Source organism: Drosophila nasuta, chromosome 3 (genome assembly GCF_023558535.2).
Source record: "Drosophila nasuta strain 15112-1781.00 chromosome 3, ASM2355853v1, whole genome shotgun sequence".
In the NCBI taxonomy this organism is placed as follows: Eukaryota; Metazoa; Arthropoda; class Insecta; order Diptera; family Drosophilidae; genus Drosophila; species Drosophila nasuta.
This window is the reverse complement of record NC_083457.1, coordinates 12896948-12915628: the sequence shown is the minus strand read 5'-3', so window position 1 is coordinate 12915628 and position 18681 is coordinate 12896948. Positions and strand designations below refer to the sequence as shown.

General features: G+C 38.5%; 3 protein-coding genes across 9 annotated transcripts; 2 read left to right on the top strand and 1 right to left on the bottom strand.

The window, feature by feature from the left end:
- The first annotated feature begins 1759 nt into the window (after positions 1–1759).
- Positions 1760–4071, top strand: LOC132793967 (cytochrome b5). Its single transcript, XM_060804156.1, has 2 exons — positions 1760–1962; positions 3267–4071. The coding sequence occupies exons 1-2, from the start codon at positions 1843–1845 to the stop codon at positions 3552–3554; spliced, it is 408 nt and encodes a 135-aa protein (XP_060660139.1). The 5' UTR covers positions 1760–1842; the 3' UTR covers positions 3555–4071.
- A 73-nt stretch (positions 4072–4144) lies between these two features.
- On the top strand, positions 4145–6454 carry LOC132793961 (glycerol-3-phosphate dehydrogenase, mitochondrial). Its single transcript, XM_060804148.1, has one exon. It carries the CDS (start codon positions 4145–4147, stop codon positions 6272–6274), a length of 2130 nt encoding a protein of 709 aa, XP_060660131.1. The 3' UTR covers positions 6275–6454.
- Positions 6455–6556: 102 nt separating this feature from the next.
- Positions 6557–16616, bottom strand: LOC132793960 (ATP-dependent 6-phosphofructokinase). Of its 7 annotated transcripts, none has more exons than XM_060804141.1 (15): positions 16511–16616; positions 16344–16452; positions 15625–16284; positions 15445–15565; positions 15112–15386; positions 14867–15056; positions 14661–14807; positions 13676–13777; positions 11566–11907; positions 11347–11501; positions 11108–11216; positions 9242–9430; positions 8440–8882; positions 7537–8379; positions 6557–7472 (listed from the first exon to the last, which is right to left on the bottom strand). In XM_060804141.1, the coding sequence occupies exons 3-15, from the start codon at positions 15666–15668 to the stop codon at positions 7334–7336; spliced, it is 3099 nt and encodes a 1032-aa protein (XP_060660124.1). In that variant the 5' UTR covers positions 15669–16284; positions 16344–16452; positions 16511–16616; the 3' UTR covers positions 6557–7333. The 7 variants fall into 7 exon arrangements, with proteins under 7 accessions (XP_060660124.1, XP_060660123.1, XP_060660125.1 ...); XM_060804140.1 differs by lacking the exon at positions 11108–11216 and adding an exon at positions 10634–10742 and having other exon boundaries at positions 16511–16615; XM_060804142.1 differs by lacking the exon at positions 11108–11216 and adding an exon at positions 10058–10166 and having other exon boundaries at positions 16511–16615.
- Between the last annotated feature and the right edge of the window lie 2065 nt (positions 16617–18681).

Here is an 18681-nt window from a genome sequence, read left to right as displayed (position 1 = left end):
TTACTAGATTGCGTTTAAAGTACAGAATTAATCATCGATCACACTGGAACATATTATGTGTATTAGGGTAGGCTACAAACAAGACAAATGAGTTTTTAAGTGGATAGAATCAAGAAACGTGACTTGATATAGAGACAGAGTTGAGAAACACGAGAGTTTCTTATGGCAGTGACGTAGAACATAAAGGTGACACTTTCCGTAAAAATATCATAGTACTAAGAGCCAATACTGAGTACTGTCAAATATGATTCAGTGCCAACATTTTGATAACTGCTAATCACGATGCACGAGCAAAATGAGTTCGTTTCAATCGTGTCAAAGAGAAGAACGAAATCAAAACCAAAATGTACTTTTCTGTGTTGTCGCCAATTTGTCTGAGCAATGTCAAGATTTATGTTATTGACAAAGGTCATAAAGTTATGTCAATTTTATTTCATTCTGTACCCAAGCAAGGAACTCAACGAACGAACTTAAATATTGTCTAAACAATGTCAAGATTTATGTTATTGACAAAGGTCATAAAGTTATGTCAATTTTATTTCATTCTGTACCCAAGCAAGGAACTCAACGAACGAACTTAAATATAAACGTATTTATGTATGCATCACCATTATACCATAGTTATATTACAAAAATACGAGGTAATGATCATGCTACGATTTTGATAGTTATTCATTGTATATAATGATTATTTTTAAGTAGTTTACTAAATGAGTCATAACCATTACTTTTGATTAAAAGAAATAAAAACTAATGATGATTTATTTTTACAGCTTAAAAATAAAAACGTATGTAAATTGGATATACATATACATACATATATATTTTTATATTTATATTATTATCATTTGAACCTAACTAACGGAAAATAATACTTAGATCGGAAGTTTAATAAATTTCGATCATAACCTTTACTTCTGATTACAAAAAAAATTCAAAACTAATGATGACTTATTTGTATCGCTTAAAAATCGTGTGTAAATATAATAATTTAAACAAATTGTTGCGTCTTTTTTAAAATAGACATTAAATTTTTATTAAAATTTTAATAATTTGAACGTAACTAACGATAAATAACATAGGTGGGATTTATTTAGCACAGTAATTTATTATACACACTAAATAGCTTTATCGCTATGCAAGTCATTGAAAGCCCGCCCTATGATAATAGTACATATTTGACGATAACATTATGAATATGGAGTGTGTGTGGTTTATCGTTTGACAACTATCACAGACACAGATCCCAGTCAAAATGATAAGTGCAAAAGTAATACAATAATAATGTAAATAATTATAATATAGTACATATTATAATAATGTAAAAGTCTGACAGTTGGAATATTTAAGTTGAATACCAGAAACGATGTTTCAAAAATTTGGCAGTTATATAGAGTTTCCATTTTGATTTAAAATGTTTTGAATAATAACTTAAGTGTGTGATTTAAAATGGTTAGAGATTAGAGATTTACTTGAATTCGCTATTCCAGTTTGAAAAGTACGCCACATTCAAATTGGAGATACCAATATTGCGTTAAAGTCGTAGAAAATTAATAAAAGAGTGACAACTCTGGACATGGGTTTTCCGAAGAGCTAAAGAAACGTAAACCAAAAGATATATTGTTTAGTAAGACCGTACGCGGAGTAAGAAATAATTTTTGGTATAAAGCACTGAAAATTACCAGAATTATTTTGTAGGTATTTTTTGGTTTAGTACGTTATCTCATTTGCGTTTAAAAGTGTATTTGAAAAATTGAAGAGCGGTCACATCCCAATCACAGGTGTTCAATAAAAAGTTGGTGATAGAAAGAAATAGAAACGCAATTCAACAAGTCATCAAACATGTCGAGCGGTGATGAAAAAACCTTTACGCGTGCGGAAGTCGCCAAACACAACACCAACAAGGACACATGGCTGCTCATCCACAACAGCGTTTACGATGTCACCGCATTTCTGAACGAGGTGAGCATGCCCTAGGCAAAAACAGCAAAAAAAGAACAACAACAACAGTTAGCTTAAGCTAGAGAAGTACACGTCGAAATCGGGGCGCGGGCATTAAGTCATTCCGGCGGACTAGTGTATTAGTGTGGTGAAAAGTTGTCTTATCATGGCGAATTGAGTTTTTACAATTCGTTTCAATCGTGTTAGATGTTCACCTTTGAGATCCCATAATAATAATGCGAGCAAGTACAATGCGTGCATATAAATACATGTGTATGTAGTTGCTACCAGCGTGCAACAAACCTAATGGAAGTGTAGACTTGGTCTGTACTTTGACCTATGGTCATTAGTTGACCTGCTATTTTTGTACACCATATATTTCCATTTGTTGAACAAAAACCAGTCGTATTTTTGTGTTTATAATTTCAATATATTTTATTTTTACAAATTTGTTGGTGACGCAGTTGAAATTTGTTGTCATTATCAATGGGAATGGGAAATAGGGCAAAAGTTAAGCGAATTTCGGTGTAAACGGAATTAACATATGATTTATATGAAAAATAGGACTGTGAAGTCTTGTGTAATTACAGTACGGCTGTGCATAATAAATCTGGCATTTAGTTATATAGCAGCAGATGTTTCAAGTGATTTTAAGTATTGCTCGAAATGCGGGTACTTTGAGAATCGGGAGAGAAATAGCAGGTATATATTCAATTCATGCTTACGTTCAGAATTTAAATACTATTACATATGTATGTTAACTACATAGAAACGGTAGCCATTTATTAAAACAAGTTGTGAGCAGTATACCAACAAAAAAAACCTAAACAAATCTATACTTTACGTTTATGTATCTATGAACTGCATTATTGATGTTATTATAAGATAAAAACGAGTTCGATACTTTGATAATATATGTATGTATGTGTACATAAACAAATGTCGCTGTCATTGTGATACTTGCTTGTTTTTAATAGTTGTTGTGATAAGACTTGCCGGCTACTCTAAGAAGGCGCAATCTAATCATTACGCTGCATTTTCTTAACTTAAAAAAATTAAAGTAGTATGATGAAAGACTCGCGTTCACCATGCAAGTTATATGTTGGGCGTTGACCAACACTGATTAGCTATCCCCCTTCACAATAGGAAGAATCAACTTCCATGTTACATACTTTATCAGATGGACAATACAATGAGACATGGGTTTTGAATGTTTTAAACATTAGATTTATTTTTATTTTTCGATTCTCGATATTTCACGGTCAAGAAACGAGACTGTTTTGCATATGGGCATCTACATGTATTAAATATTCGAATTCTTGCAGCATCCCGGCGGTGAGGAAGTGCTCATCGAGCAGGCCGGCAAAGATGCCACCGAGAACTTTGAGGACGTGGGCCACAGTAACGATGCCCGCGAAATGATGAAGAAGTACAAAATCGGTGAGCTTGTGGCCAGCGAACGCACCAATGTTGCACAGAAATCGGAACCCACATGGAGCACAGACACGCAGGCCGAGGAGAGTTCGGTGAAATCGTGGATAGTGCCTCTGGTGCTCTGCCTGGTTGCTACGCTTTTCTACAAGTTCTTCTTTGGCGGCGCTAAGCAACAGTAAATGCCAAATGATGCAGCTGCAGCTCTAGCTTCCCTCATCCCGATGATTACCTCTCTTTTTTCTGACTGCCACACACAACAACAACAACAACACACAAACATACACAACACACAAATATATGATGTAGTCGCATTCCAATGCCATGCCTTTAAAAAAAGAATCCAAAAATTGTTCGTTGTGTGTTGCATGCATGCTGCTTGCAGGAGGTAATTTGTGGAGACACCATCTATGCGGTGGCTGTTGCAGCTAGATGCTGAGATTTTGAGTAGAAAGAATTTGTGCTAAGTTTTAAAGATATAAATGAGAAAGAGAAAAACTAAGGAAAGAATGAAGACATAATGAATTATTGTGAATGTTTTGGCATCTTGTTTCTTATTATTTTTGTACTAATCGCTTTAGTGAGTGGGATTGAGTTTTCTTACACTAGATAATCTGTTTTTGTAACTTTCCAAAATGCAACACACAAAAATTTTACACATATATTTAAATATACAAATAAATATAAACGTATTCAAAATCATCTGTTGTCCCACCTTAGTTGTCAATCGAATAAGATTTGATTGATTTCATATTGCTTGCACATAGAAACCATGTCAAAATTGTTCCATGTAGCTCTGCTGGCCGGCAGCTCCATGCTGGGCATCTCCTCGCTGACCTTGTGCCAGGAGCAGCGCAACAAGGCGCCACAAATGAAACGTGAGCTCCCCACGCGCAGCATGAATCTGGAGGCATTGCGACGCACCGAATACGACATCCTGATCATTGGCGGAGGCGCAGTTGGAGCTGGTTGTGCGCTTGATTCGGCGACGCGGGGCTTGAAGACCGCTCTGGTGGAAGCCGATGATTTCGGCAGTGGCACCTCGTCCAAGTCCAGTAAATTACTGCATGGCGGACTCAGGGATCTGGATCAGGCCATCTCCAAGCTGGACTTGGCCGCCTTTCGACGTGTGCGCACCTCGCTGGAGGAGCGCAGTAATATTGCCAATATGGCACCACACTTAAATCAACCGGTGCCCATCATGCTGCCAGTGCATCACTGGTGGCAGCTGCCCTCGTATTGGGCCAAGCTGCACATCTACCATTTGATGGCACCTGGCACCACTCGAGGATTCCAATACATTAGCACACCCGAGGCACTGGACATATTTCCCATGCTGCCACGCGATATCTACGGCGCCTTTGTCTTTTACGAGGGTCAGCACGATGATGCTCGTCTGTGTCTCGCTGTCATCTTGACTGCTTCACGTTATGGTGCCGATGTCTGTAATCACATGAAGGTCACCGAACTGCTGCGGAACAAGCATGAGCAAATTGTGGGAGCCAAGGCAACTGATCAGTTGACTGGCAAATCGTACAAGATACGCGCCAAGGTGGTCATCAATGCCACGGGTCCGATGAGCGATAGCATCTGCCGGCTGGAGGATGTTAATGCGGTGCCTCATTGCTCGCCCACCTGGGCCTCACACATTGTTCTGCCGCCGTTCTACTGTCCCGAGGAAGTGGGCCTCTTCGATCCCTGCACGCGAAGTGGCTCCGCCATCTATTTCCTACCCTGGCTGGGACACACGCTGATGGGCACCTCGGATGAGCTGCGTGAATCGTCGGCGGGGCCACAGCCCACGGAAATGGAGGTGCAATATCTGCTGGATGGGATCAAGAACTATATTAATCCCAATTTCGATGTGCGCCGCTGTGATGTTCTGGCTGTTTGGGGTGGTTACAAGCCGCTGCCCACGGAGACGGATGAGTTGAAGGATTCACTGCTCAAGAATCATCTGATTACGCTGGGCAAGGGTAAAATGTTGTCTATTGTGGGCGGCACCTGGTCTTCGTTCCGAATCATCGCCGAAGAGGCAATCGATGAGGCCATTCGAACTGGGCGCCTGCATCCATTGCGCCTAAACTCGATTACGGCGTCTTCCTGCAAACTAGATGGTGCCGATGGCTGGACACCGAATATGTTTATACGTCTGGTGCAGGATTTCGGACTGGAGCGTGATGTGGCGAAGCATTTGACCGACACCTATGGCTCGAATGCCTGCAAAGTAGCCGTCTGTGCTCATCCCAGCGGCAGTTGGCCCATCACCGGCAAACGATTGCATTCCGAGTTTCCCTATATCGAAGCGGAGGTGCGTCAGGGAATTAAGGATTACGCCTGCACGTTGGTGGACATGGTTGCGCGTCGTCTGCGGGTTGCCTTCCTCAATGTGCACGTGGCCGAGGAGATATTGCCAAAAGTGGCCGACGTGATGGCTCACGAGCTGCAGTGGTCGAAGAAGAGAAGGGCGCAAGAGATCGAGGAAGGGAAACTCTTTCTCAGCACACAGATGGGTCAATCACCCGCGAATGCGTCGCCGGACCATGTGAATATTCCGATTAAAATGTCCGTGGAACAGGTGCAAAAGTATGCGGCGCATTTCAAGAGCCTGGATACCGAAGATACGGGTTTTGTGTCCATCAACAAATGCTGTGCGGCCATGAAAACCTTTGGCGTCAAAGAGGTGCCCGTGGATCTGATGCACAACGTTCTGCGTGACATTGACTGTCATTCACAGGGCAAGGTTAATCTCTACGAGTTTCTGCTGCTCATGTCCGCTGTGGTCCATGGAGATACGGCGTATTTGCGCTATGCCAAGTTGCGAATGGATCAAAAGCTCAGCGCGATTAACAATCGCAAGCGACAAGTGATCTCAGTGGAGAGATCAGGTGGTGGACTGTAATATACGTGATTCTCACTTAAATTGTTGAATGTCTCTAAATTACATGTTGAATTTTACTCCAATAATCAAAAGTCGGTTGGGCGAAGTTGCCACATCGACGAAATAAGAACGCACTTTAATGAAACTTGACGAAACTTTTAACGAGCTTTCTTTCCCCTATTTAATAAACTTGACAGCCCATTTTGTGTTTATTTTTATTTCGAATGGAAACCCTTTGTAATAATATTTGTTCCGTTGATTTGCAATTAGTAACATTTGATATTCTCTTAACAAATCCCAAAGGTTTTCACATACATACATGTATGTATTAGTTGTTCTGTATTTGTAACATTTTTCTTTCTATATAGATATTTGTTTCAACAATTACAATAATATACGCATAGTGTGGGTACATTGTATTTGTCAAACCAGTTAAACAACACAATTATTAAACATTTGCCATGCGTGTATTTTCTATTTGTGTATTTGTGCGTAATACACGTACAATGTTAAACAATCATAAACAATTACAATGTGTATGTAGTATGCTCTAAATGGGGAGAAGGGAGAAATACTCGAGAAAGAAACGAAATGTATGCATTTAAACTAAAATAAATAATATTGTATTGTAATGTATATAGAGAAATATATAAATATTTGTTTTGGGGGCATGTGTTGTATGTACAAAAACATACATAATTTGTATGTATAACTTGAATCATGGGTATTATATCGGGCATACTATAGACACTATGTACCACTCGGTGGCATGAATTATTATTGATTTGGCTAATCTAAATGTTAGCTCCTAAACATTTGACCTGAGCTGTGAAATTTATTGTATACATATATGTAATATTATTGTATGCATGCCATTTTTAAATAAATGAATAACAAATGTGAGTGTTACAACAGCAGCGCAGTAGACTTAGTTATCAAAGAATAATATGTGCATATTTGAAAAAAATAATAAAACACTGAGATTGATACGCGGTGTGATCATTGTTTGTGCACTGGGCATGATAAATATGCGGGATAGTGTTGCTCTTGTTGTTGTGGTTCCTCTCAGTTGTGTCGGGCTTAAGCGACAGCATCGGTATCGCACTCCTCCTCGACGGTAATGTACATGCCCTCCTCCTCATAGGCGGAGTCGTGCTTGGCCAAGATTCTCAACAGTGGACGCAGACGCAGCCACCACTGCTTCTTCGGGATGCGTTGGCTACAGAGGCAAAAGGAAATCAATTAGGGATTACTTCAATACTCTCACTAAGCCATTCACTTACTCAAAGTTTGTCTCGCCAATGAGATCGACCAGAGGTGTGAAACGATACTGACGCGACACAATGCCCAAAAGCGTTGCAGTGTCGTTGGACTTGCAGTTGACGACGCCATTGGCATCGATGTTGTTCTTGATCTGCGTGGCCAGCCAATCGACGCACTTGGCAGCCATTTTGGTGCCCATGTTACGATCGAAGGGCGTGGGTGAGCCACCCTGTTGCATATGGCCCAAGATGTTCATGCGGCAGGTGAAGAGACCCTTGCCCTCCTCCGAATACAGACGGTAGATAAAGTCTGTGGTGTAGTTTTCGCTGGCCTTCTCGTTGCGCAAAATGAGACCACGCGACACACCCTCGGCCATTTTGGAAGCCATGTGATAGACATCCTGCTGCAAGTCCTTGATCGAGAACTTCTCTTCGAAAATGTAGGCAGCATCGGCGCCACCAGCCAAGCCAGCCAATGTGGCCAAGTAACCGCAATAGCCGCCCATGGTCTCAATGACGAAGACACGACGCTTGGTACCCTGAGCCGACTGACGAATGCGATCACAGATTTCGGTGATCTCATTGAGACCAGTGTCGCAACCCAGCGAGAACTCTGTGCCGGGCACATTGTTGGAAATGGTCGAGGGCACAACCACAATGGGGATGCAGAACTCTGGATAGTTTTCGCGCTGATCGGCGATTTGGCCAGCGGCATGATAACTCTCGAAGCCACCAATGATCAGCAGACCCTGGATCTTGAACTCCTTGAGGCGAGCAGCAATCTCTTTGAATTTACCCTCGGGCAGAGTACGCTTGGTACCCAAATAGGCGCCACCTTGGCCAACCCAGCCAGACACATCAGACCTGCAATGGAAGTAAATCAGTTAGCAGAGGTAGTAAGCTTTAAATAGACAGCATACAGACCATCCCAGCTCGCGCACATTGCCAGCAATGAGACCCTCGACACCATCGTTGACACCGTAGACAACATCACCGCGATAAATCGCATTGCGGACAAAACTGCGCACAGCGGCGTTCATACCACAAGCGGGGGCACCAATGTGCATCACGGCTAGCCTGTAGCCTTCAATGCCCTTGCCCTGAGAATCAAAGCACTCCTTGGGCGGCTTCAAGCGGGTCAACATCTTGTAGGTCTCCAGATTACGCTCAAAGGAGCGACCACGCAGCTTCACAGCATCAGCCCAGCGCTTCTCCTTCATGGCCTTGGCCACGGCCTGGGTGCGTTCAACGCACTCCATCAATGGCACACGCACCGTCTGGTTGCCGTCTAGAGAGATGACCACAGGCACCGAGTCGGGCGTGGCCTCCATCAGGGCCAGCGTGGCCTCAGCACCCATGCGACAGGCCTGTAAACAGAAATAATTCACAGATTAATTTATGTATTACAAATCAACAACAATTAAATTCACTAGGATTATTTTCGAATAGCTTTTGTTTTTAAAAATTGCAGCCTTCCGCTATTTACTCGAAGAGTGTGGAAGATTTTTCCCGTATTTTATGCCAAAAACAAAGTTTAGTCTCTAAAAACTAGTTTTAGGGGACGATTTCAAATTGAATAGGAATAAACCCTGTTTTTTGCACGATAAAATGTCGAAAACTATGAAAAAACTGCTGCCTTGTTGCTTAACCCTTTGCTCTGTGCCTTGATAGTTCATCCAGTCAATCAAGACAAATAACGGTATATATATAGATACAGGAAACTTACCAAGACACGATCGAAGGCGCTAGGGTTGCCACCACGCTGCACGTGACCCAGCACAGTGATACGAGCATCGTGCTTAAGACGCTCATCGATGACCTTCCTCACATCCTCGGCGGTAATTGGATGACCCTCACGATCCATGGCACCTTCGGCAACAATGACAATGTTCAGACGTTGGCCAGCCGAACGCTCCTATTGGATTAATCGGGGAATAACAGCAGATATTTGTTAAACACTACTCTTAAAAGTCGTTTCAAAAATAATAGTTAATGATGTTAGTGTACACAGAATGGCCATAAAAGCAATGGAGTGTAGGCAAGTGGACAAAACATACATATAAGAAAACAACAAATAGATGTAGTTATATAATATGTATATGAATCGTATGTAAAGGTATTGACATAAGAGATGAGAGTGAAAGTATGAGAGAATGTGAGGTGGAAACCAACAAAAAGGAAAAACAATAAACAATTTACTTGTCAAGCTACGTAAGAATATGGTGTTGATTTCAAGGCAATGAAATTGCCCTGAAACTGTTAGCCTTAACTACACTTTAACCCAATAAAAGCCAATTTAATTGCCAATTAGTGTGTTTGCCAGAACGTGTTTGACAAAAAGCAGCTGCAGTTGCTCATTTTTGGAACATCTGTCAAAACGCACGATTAGTTTCAGAAATGTTAGATTTTGAATTTTTTGATTTATCAAAATGGTAACGGAAAAATCGAGAAGAAACAATAACACCGCAGAGAAAGAGAGCGAGTAAAAGAGAAATAGGGGAGTAAGTTTTACTTTTACTTAAAACCTGAACCATTCGCTGACCTGAAGGAGTTTTTTGCTGAGATGTTCCTGCCAGTCAATTGGTGCAGGCTCTTCGGGAATAAACATAAAATCAGCTTCTGTAGCGATAGCTGCGGAAATGGCTAAGTAGCTAAAAACAAAAATAATAAAACACAGAGAAACAATGTGGCATATATGAGATGAATATTGTTATTTGATTTTATATTATTCACATTATGATTAGGATCGGGGAATCTTGCTGAAAGGAAAGGAATCACACATCGTAAAGCTATTGATGACGATAAAAAAAAATATATATATTGATGTATTTTAAAATAAACTGAAGAGTAGACTAAAGAGAATCACTTGTCGAGCAATATCGTAAGCAATTATAAAGCACAGAGTACAATTATCATATTTTAATACTAAATGCTATTTGATTTTCGTGCCTAATTGCGTGTAGGATGAATGCAAAGTGTATAATGGATATGTTTTCATTCGATTTCATTTAAAATACATTCTGTAATCGAGCTGTGTAGTCTCTAGAGAAGTGCTCAACCAAAAGCAATGAGATAGAGAAAGAGAAATAGAGAAAGAGTTAAAAAGTTCACATCTTGCCTGAGCTAATTGAGTGCAAAGCCTATCTGGCCAATCGGTTTTCGGTGGCATTTCGGGTATAAATATGAAATCAGCCTCGCTTGCCAAGCCGCCGACCAGTGCTAAATAACTGTAAAAATATGTAGTAGTTATACAAAGGGATTATACATAGGATACAAAAGATAAATCGTAACAAATAGTTAGCACGAGATGTACACAAAGAGTACAAAAATGATGAAGTAACATCAAAGCAAGTGAAAATACTTTTCCAATTTCAATAGAGCAGCAGAGTACGGCTTTCTCTTCCTAATCTTTGTAATCAGCATCGAGTATTTTCAGAGAGTGAAACGGAAAAATGAAAAACATCAAGTGCGCTTCGATTCGTATAAACAAAAAAACGAAAAGAGCGACAAGAGCGAGAGAAATTCCGAGACACTCAAATATTTGAAGTATGTACGACTGTGAGAGACATGAATCGATCTTCTGATTGCTTGCCTGTTCCAGTTTGAGAATCAGACGATCGGGCCAATCTTGTGGCGGCGGATACTCTGGGAGAAAGACATAATCTGCCTCGGAAATAATGCCAGCTACAACGGGTAAATAACTGTAGGTATTGGAAGGTATTTAACATTACCGTTGCAACAAAAATTGCACAAAAAAAGTAGATGTTACATCACAATCTATCATCGTTATCATCACTAAAAAATCAGTCAATCCGATAACAATCGACTTACCCACAATGACGACCCATGACCTCCATGATGAAGGTGCGCTGATGCGAGTACGCCGTGCTGGAGATGGCATCGATGGCCTCAATGATGCGATGCAGCGCCGTATCGGTACCAATGGTCATGTCCGTGCCACAGAAATCGTTATCAATGGAGCCCACCTAGAGAATAGAAATTACCAAGTAGTTTATATAAATTAAAATTTATTCAACAGCAACTTCTTACCAAACCAACAATGTGCAACACATTGTACTTCTCCTTCTGCTCAGAGGTGATGGTGTTGTTCTTCTGCAGCTCATCCAGCAGGCTGGACCACTCCTGACGGAACAGATTAGCGCCAGTGAGCGAACCGTCACCACCAATCACAACCAGATTGGTAATACCGCGTTGCACCAAGTTGTTGGCAGCCTTCAAGCGGCCAGCACGCTCACGGAAGTCCTGGCAACGGGCGGAGCCAATGATGGTGCCACCACGATGGATAATGGAAGAGACCGAAGCCCAAGAAGCCTCCTGGATGCAGTCGCCGCCATCAACCATGCCTTGGTAGCCTTCCCGGATGAAGTAGACCTATAAAGAATGATTTTGAAATTGTCGTAAGTATTTTTCCAGGCATTTCTTAAACTAATTCGCTTTATAAATACAAGCAATGATTACTTATGCATAATATCAAGCCATTGACATATGATCCGCACCCAATTACCACATTATCAACACTTATCAGGCCTAATTGGTGATAACGCTCAGCTGCGATTATAAATAAGTGAATGAGAAACTAAATTGTAGTTGTCAAGTTACTAGGTCTGACTGTTGAAATAATAACAAATCAATTGTTGCAAGCAGACATCTATTCTATATTTAGAAATTCCTTATAAACGTGACTCCGTTGGAGAGGATAAAGCTGATTCATACGCATTAAAATGCAATACGCATTCAAGTTTTATGTAAGCACAGAAAACAATGATATATGCGCTTAGAAACCAAAAAGGTTTGGAACCATTTTTGTATTTACTATATAATATATGTATATTGATCTATAAACTATTAAAAGAGACAAAGATCAAAATCAGGTGTCACTGAGAACTGATTGAAATTGATTGAGTTCACTAATTTTCTCAATTACAAATTAAATAAGTGAAAGTTGTTAACTGTCAAGTGAAATTGAACGCGAATCTGCATAATTGCACCATTTCAAGTATTTCCCAATTCCAGCTTGCTCTTGCATGATCTAAACATGAAACATCGCCTTACCCTTTGGGGAAGGACACAGACTCATAAAAAGCCATAATTGATAGCAAGAAAATAAAAGTGACATTGAGAAAGCAGCCTCGCAACAAATTCAATTTCATTGCGAATATGAAAATCATGAAATTCTGTGTGCAATTTATTTCAATTATTTAAATTTGGATAGAAGATAAAATTGCCATATTCCGGATGACGAAGCTTTAATACCCTCGCTGCAAATTGCTGCTACAATAAAAATTCGATTTTATTTTTTAATTGTTTGGAATGCGTTGAACATATTTTCGACACGAATTTCATAGTTTCTATGGGAACCAGCATATTATATGTCTATGATGACTAAAATACCAAGCCCAGCTAAGAATATTTATTATTTTTAAAATTATTAAGCGATTATAAACATATCGTGACTATATAATAATACGTTTTGCTAGAGTGATAATTAAATATATAGGAAGTGTGTTGCAAACACATGAAGTAAAAGCCGCTCATCAACACTTTAATTTATAGTATGTTTGGTAATCAATGAAAACACAGTAAGTAATTGACTTTTTAAACAATAACCGCATTTTCTCAGATATTTCTGCGTCTCTTGATCGTCTGTAAGTCGCCCGAAATAAACTCAATGTCAAATGTGCGCACACACAGATACAAATTGATTGTGTAGGTGTGTCAGTGTGCGTGCATGAGAGTGTGTGTTTTTGTGTGAGTGAGTGAGAAGTGTGAGGCGCTTTTATTTTATTTAAATATTTTCTTTCAGGCTAACATGGCCGTTATCTAACGGCACTTGACACCAAAAGAGCAAGCTAATTTGTTTAATTACTTTTAGGTGCAATAAAATGTTTCAATTTTCACAATATGCAAGTAATTGAATTTCAATTTCCCTTCTTACAGGGTATTGAAAGAATACTACAGGGTTCAATGGCTGCACTTGTGGGCGCAGCTGACCGATAAGAATGAGTAGACCCACTTGGTTCATTATGTCAATAGTATTGAATACATATTTGCATGGAATGCGTGTACGTATACCACCACACACATACATACATACGTACATATATCAAAGTGAAAGCACTTGGCAGAGGTCACAACTTACCTTGCATCCCAAGTAGATGGCCATGCGGACACAGGCTCTCACAGCCGCATTCATGCCCTGGGAGTCGCCACCGCTGGTGAAGACGGCCAGACCTTTGTCACGCTGCGAGCCGCGTGCCAGGAAACGTTGATTAATATCACTATTCATTTTGAATCCTTCAGCAAATTATGTTGTAGGTATAATATGTTGGATTATTCCTTTTAATTTGTCAGTTCAACACACAAGAACGCGCTGCGGCGAGAGAGAGAGAGAGACGTTTCACTGTTGCACCGATTGTATGTGAATTGATTCACATAAGCACTAGCACAGCACAGCACTGGAGGAGCTTCGAGGAAGCCAAGTCAAAGTCAACGGGAGATGTCCAAATAAATGACGACAAAAAATTAGGCTGCCGCGGCTGTTGGTGGTGTGTGTTATGCCTGCGAGACGATTTTCAGTAACTAGCTACGAGAGCGCGTCGGTCGAGCACAGAAGTTTTGGTTTTGACGTTTCAAGGTGACCTTTAAACGCAGCAAACGCTTTTTTCGCTAAGCGCAACTACCGACGCGACGGCACTGATGCAATGAACTGGTTGTGTGGTGTTTGTTACACTGCTGCCACCTTACAACGCCTCGAATGTGGTTGTTTAACACGAACTGCGACTTTTGATATGGTGTTTAATTAATATTATTTTCTTATTATGCCAAAGAGAGGTTGAAATTGTGCTATCAATATTTCGCTATTGTGGGCGAAAATGGGCGAGATTACCCTATTGGACTCTTTTGTTTACCCCACACAACTGAGTGTGAGTGTCAGAATGACAGCTGTGCAACAGCTGTTCGCGACCAACGGATAAAAGCTCTCTCACAGTCGCTTTCTCTCTCACGCTTGCGAGCTTTCTGTTCGTGCGCACCTCGAGCTTTTCGTCGGCGCGTCAACGTGCGTTTGTAACCGTTGGCAGTTTAAACCTTGCGTATGCCTGTATTTGGGTGCGGTTGTCACTTACGAATGGTTTGCGATATGGATGCACGTAGTCGAAGACGTCTTGAAAGCTATGCAAGCAGCTTTGTAACTCTTTTATCTCTTTTTCGCGTTTCTTACATATTCGCTCCATTTCTTTTTCCGAATTTGTAACGCAGCCTTTTTGGGACAACTGAATGTGAGGAGAATACTAAAGTATAATACTTGTTGGTAATTCTCATACTGACTTACTTTCCGCTGAATGTTGTAAAAATGGATCAAGTCCACATTATTCAAGTTTTGGAAACCATCGCCGCTTCCATTCAGCTTTCCTTCGCCTTGCAATAATTGGTTCCTTGCTAAATTAACGGCAGATCCTTTAATAGTTTTGCTCAAATCACGATATTCTGAATTTTTGACGGTTTCGGAATACATTTGCTTACTACAAATTGTTCTATTTAATACGTATACTTCAGAGATACAAATTATAAGTGTACCTTTTTCGAAATAACTCGTCAAGTTTACCAAAATGTTGAATAATGTCATGTACAGCACAGAGAACGGAAATCCATTCTACAGTATTATCGCACAAGTAATGGTAATACAATTCAATATAACTGTCACGCAAAGCCATTAAATAGTGGAATTTTTGAATGGGATCCTGGCATTTCGACAAAGTCTCTTCAATCATGGTCAACTTATCACTTATGCTTTCTTGATTGTGGATATGCTTTATGTGAATTCCATTATGACACCATTGCGTATTTTTATGCTAAGCCATTTTCAAATAGTTATAGAAATATTTCTCGCCATATAATAATCCATTTTACCTCTGTTAAATGCACTGATTTCAAGTCGTTGTAGCAATGTTTAAAACTGCTAATATTTGATAAACACCGATTTATTCGACAATATTGATGCCTTGGCGGTAATCCCTCCACTTGAAAAAAACTATGGAAAATAAGTAAGATCGCAGATTTCTTAACATACATATATTTGTCGACACAAACCTGCCTATTAATTTGGTAAATACTCGAAATTTGTTGGGATACATACCAATTTAGTAAACTTAAAAATTTTGCATTTTATATTTTGATTAAAAAGACGATGCCTGATCCAAATTCACATTTTCCCAAATCAACAACGTAAAACAGAAGCTCACTCTGTTCTTTCCTATATTTGAAAAGGCTTCAGTTGGTTTTCAGATATACCATTAAACATTTCTCTGGTGATATCATTAGGGGTCTTTTAATCCAGCTTGCAGATGATTTAACCACCTTTTTGACCTTCTCCGATTCCCTTTTCTTTATTTCCCTAATGCGTTTTTTCAAATATTCTATAGTATCTGGAGGATCAAGTGGTTTAAGTGGTTTCTTCTTGGTCTCCTTCATTAGAACTTGGCTTAGTTTTTGCCCAACTAAAAGGCGCCTGTATTTCTGAATGATATTATCGACGGCGTATAATATGGTCAAGACCTCAGAAGTGTTATTGCATAGAAAGTTATAATACAGGTTTATGTCCTGTTCCCGCAATGCCATTAAATGGTCATATTTTTTTACAGGATCTGCAAGAGTTTGCAATTGTTTCTTAAAACCATTTAGGTAATTATCCGAGGAATATTGACTATTTACTGCTGGTATTTTCATAGTTTCCTTTAGAGCATTTATGCGCTTAATATAATATAGAAAAAAACTGAATTCCATATATATTTTATTTATCAGGGACTTACTTTCATTTCAATATCGGACACTGTGAACCCTCCATAATATTTACTATATTTGGTATAATAACGATTAACACATGAAAATTGATTCTTTGGCACCAAATTCGATAGCCGCCTAAAGCTATAGGATATTCGAAGTTTTTTTTTTGATACGTGACAAGAATCCGACGTACCTGGTTGAAAATTTGGTGAAGAGGCGAACTGAGCTTGAGAGCATTCTCATAAAAGTAAAATTTCAAATTTTGAAGGCAGTGTTAAATGCTTAGATATTTTTGCTATATGCTAGTAAATTTTAAATGCCCGACATACTTTGGTTACAGCACAACAAATCATGTGTTGCGATCGCCACAGCGATAAGGTTTAACAGGCACGTGATTGTTAGGAATCTTATCTTAATATGGTTAGTTCGAAATGAAACGCAATTGTTCTCTTGTTTTTTATTTTTATTTTTTTTTTTTTTTTTTGGTAATTAAGAAACTGTAATTTCAATAAACTTAAATTTTCACATCAATCTTTGCCTCCATTTTGCATACAATTAATGTGTGCTCATTGTTTATAACTCATTTAGATCTTTTATAGTATGCATGTATTATGTATTGCAGTTTCATTGGTTATTCGACGTTTTTTCTCATTTATTATTTGTATTGTTATTATTTGTATTTATGTATTTTGTAAGCGTAAATTCAATTGCGAAAATATACATTTACTTTTCTTATACTCACACATGTATACGAATACACCCATATGTATATACATATATATTTGCATATTATTTTCATTTACTGGACAATAATAGTATATATATATTTATATAAATATGTGCATATTTATTTTAGCGATTTTATGTAGCTCTTGTTTTTGGTGACGCTTTCTTGAGTTAAAATTGAATATACTTAGATTTCAATGCAAGTATTTTTTTGTTTGCTTGTTTGTTTATATTTTGATTAGTTCTTATCATTTCCTGTTGTTTTTTGTTTGTTTGTTACTGTCTGTCTGTTTGTTGATGATCAACCATAAAGCAATATGAGTTGAATTTGAATAGTTTCATTATAGCATTTAATAAAGCACAATCAATCAAATGAAAATGTAATATTAATAAAAATTATATATTTTTGCATCCACAATTGCTTCACACACCGATCGCTTTGAATAGAATTTGACATTTAAACACATCGATTGATTATAAGAAAAAAATGAAGACACTGAGACATTTATAATAACAATTGCACATTGATACTGTTATTGCTGTTGCTTCTGCATAATTGCATATAGTTAGTATATAGTATATAAGTATGTAATAGATAGTTATCGCATCGATCAAAATCTCATTCCTGATCCAGCTGGCATAATTACCGACGACAAAAAAGGAAAGTATTAGAACAAAATATTCGAAGGAAAAACATTAAAATAGGCACAATAGAACTTATGCCTTCACTAGTAGATTCCAAATATATAATTTATTATCTGGCTGTTTTTGGTTTGTCATTGTCGCTAGCACAATGAAACATTTCGACATGATAAATGAATTCATATTTATATATATATATATATAGATATTTCGCATTTTTTCTTGCTTACGCAAACTCAACATATTACTTTGGTTTAATCATTTCTTGGCGTTTTTAACAATTCTTTCGTCCAAACAATGCCAAACCGAGACTCAAAAATCATAAGAAATTCGAATGAAAATTGGGAGAAAATAAAAGTTAGGGTTTCTGTTGTTGTTTTTTTTTTATTTGTTGTATTTTAGAAAAGAAAGAATTACAAATAATACATAATTTGTTTCTTTTGGTTCGCTTGGGTTCTGCCCCTTTTGGGACAGATTGTTCTTCTTTGACGACGAAAAATATATAGAGGCATTATTTGTAATTACATATTTGTTTAAACCAATTTAGCCTTTGTTGATTTAATTATTTGATTTTTTTTAAGGAAAGCGACGCAGCGCATTAAACAAAAAATAAAAGACATATTTTGTTGTTGACTGTGTCTTGTGTTCTGTTGTATGTTAATATAAAACAAAATGTAATTATTTATTAAAACATAATTATAATAAATAATATTACTTTTAGGCATAGTGTATAGGGTACGCAGTTGGCGTAAACAGCGGATATGTAAATAACTAAACAAAACAAAATTCACATCTTAGCCATTACACAATGCACTTGTTACTATTCTTAGCCATTTCATCTTAATGCTGTTCTTCATGTAGCTGATACTTTACGTTGATTGATTGTTTGTTTGCTTTTCGATCAATTCACGTATAATTCGTATATAATGAATATTTTGCGAGAGCATTTATTAGTAACAAAGACAACTTGAACGGCATGTGAAGCAAATTAAGACG

Bases quoted from the DNA above. Each gene is read 5' to 3' on its own strand.
- LOC132793967 (XM_060804156.1), top strand. From the start codon at position 1,843: ATGTCGAGCGGTGATGAAAAAACCTTTACGCGTGCGGAAGTCGCCAAA. The intron at 1,963-3,266 runs GTGAGCATGCCC...GAATTCTTGCAG, and splicing joins TCACCGCATTTCTGAACGAG to CATCCCGGCGGTGAGGAAGT.
- LOC132793961 (XM_060804148.1), top strand. From the start codon at position 4,145: ATGTCAAAATTGTTCCATGTAGCTCTGCTGGCCGGCAGCTCCATGCTG.
- LOC132793960 (XM_060804141.1), bottom strand. From the start codon at position 15,668: ATGTATCCCAACAAATTTCGAGTATTTACCAAATTAATAGGCAG. The intron at 14,808-14,866 runs GTAAGTCAGTAT...CCTCACATTCAG, and splicing joins TTTACAACATTCAGCGGAAA to TTGTCCCAAAAAGGCTGCGT. The intron at 11,908-13,675 runs GTAAGTTGTGAC...CATTCTTTATAG, and splicing joins CCATCTACTTGGGATGCAAG to GTCTACTTCATCCGGGAAGG.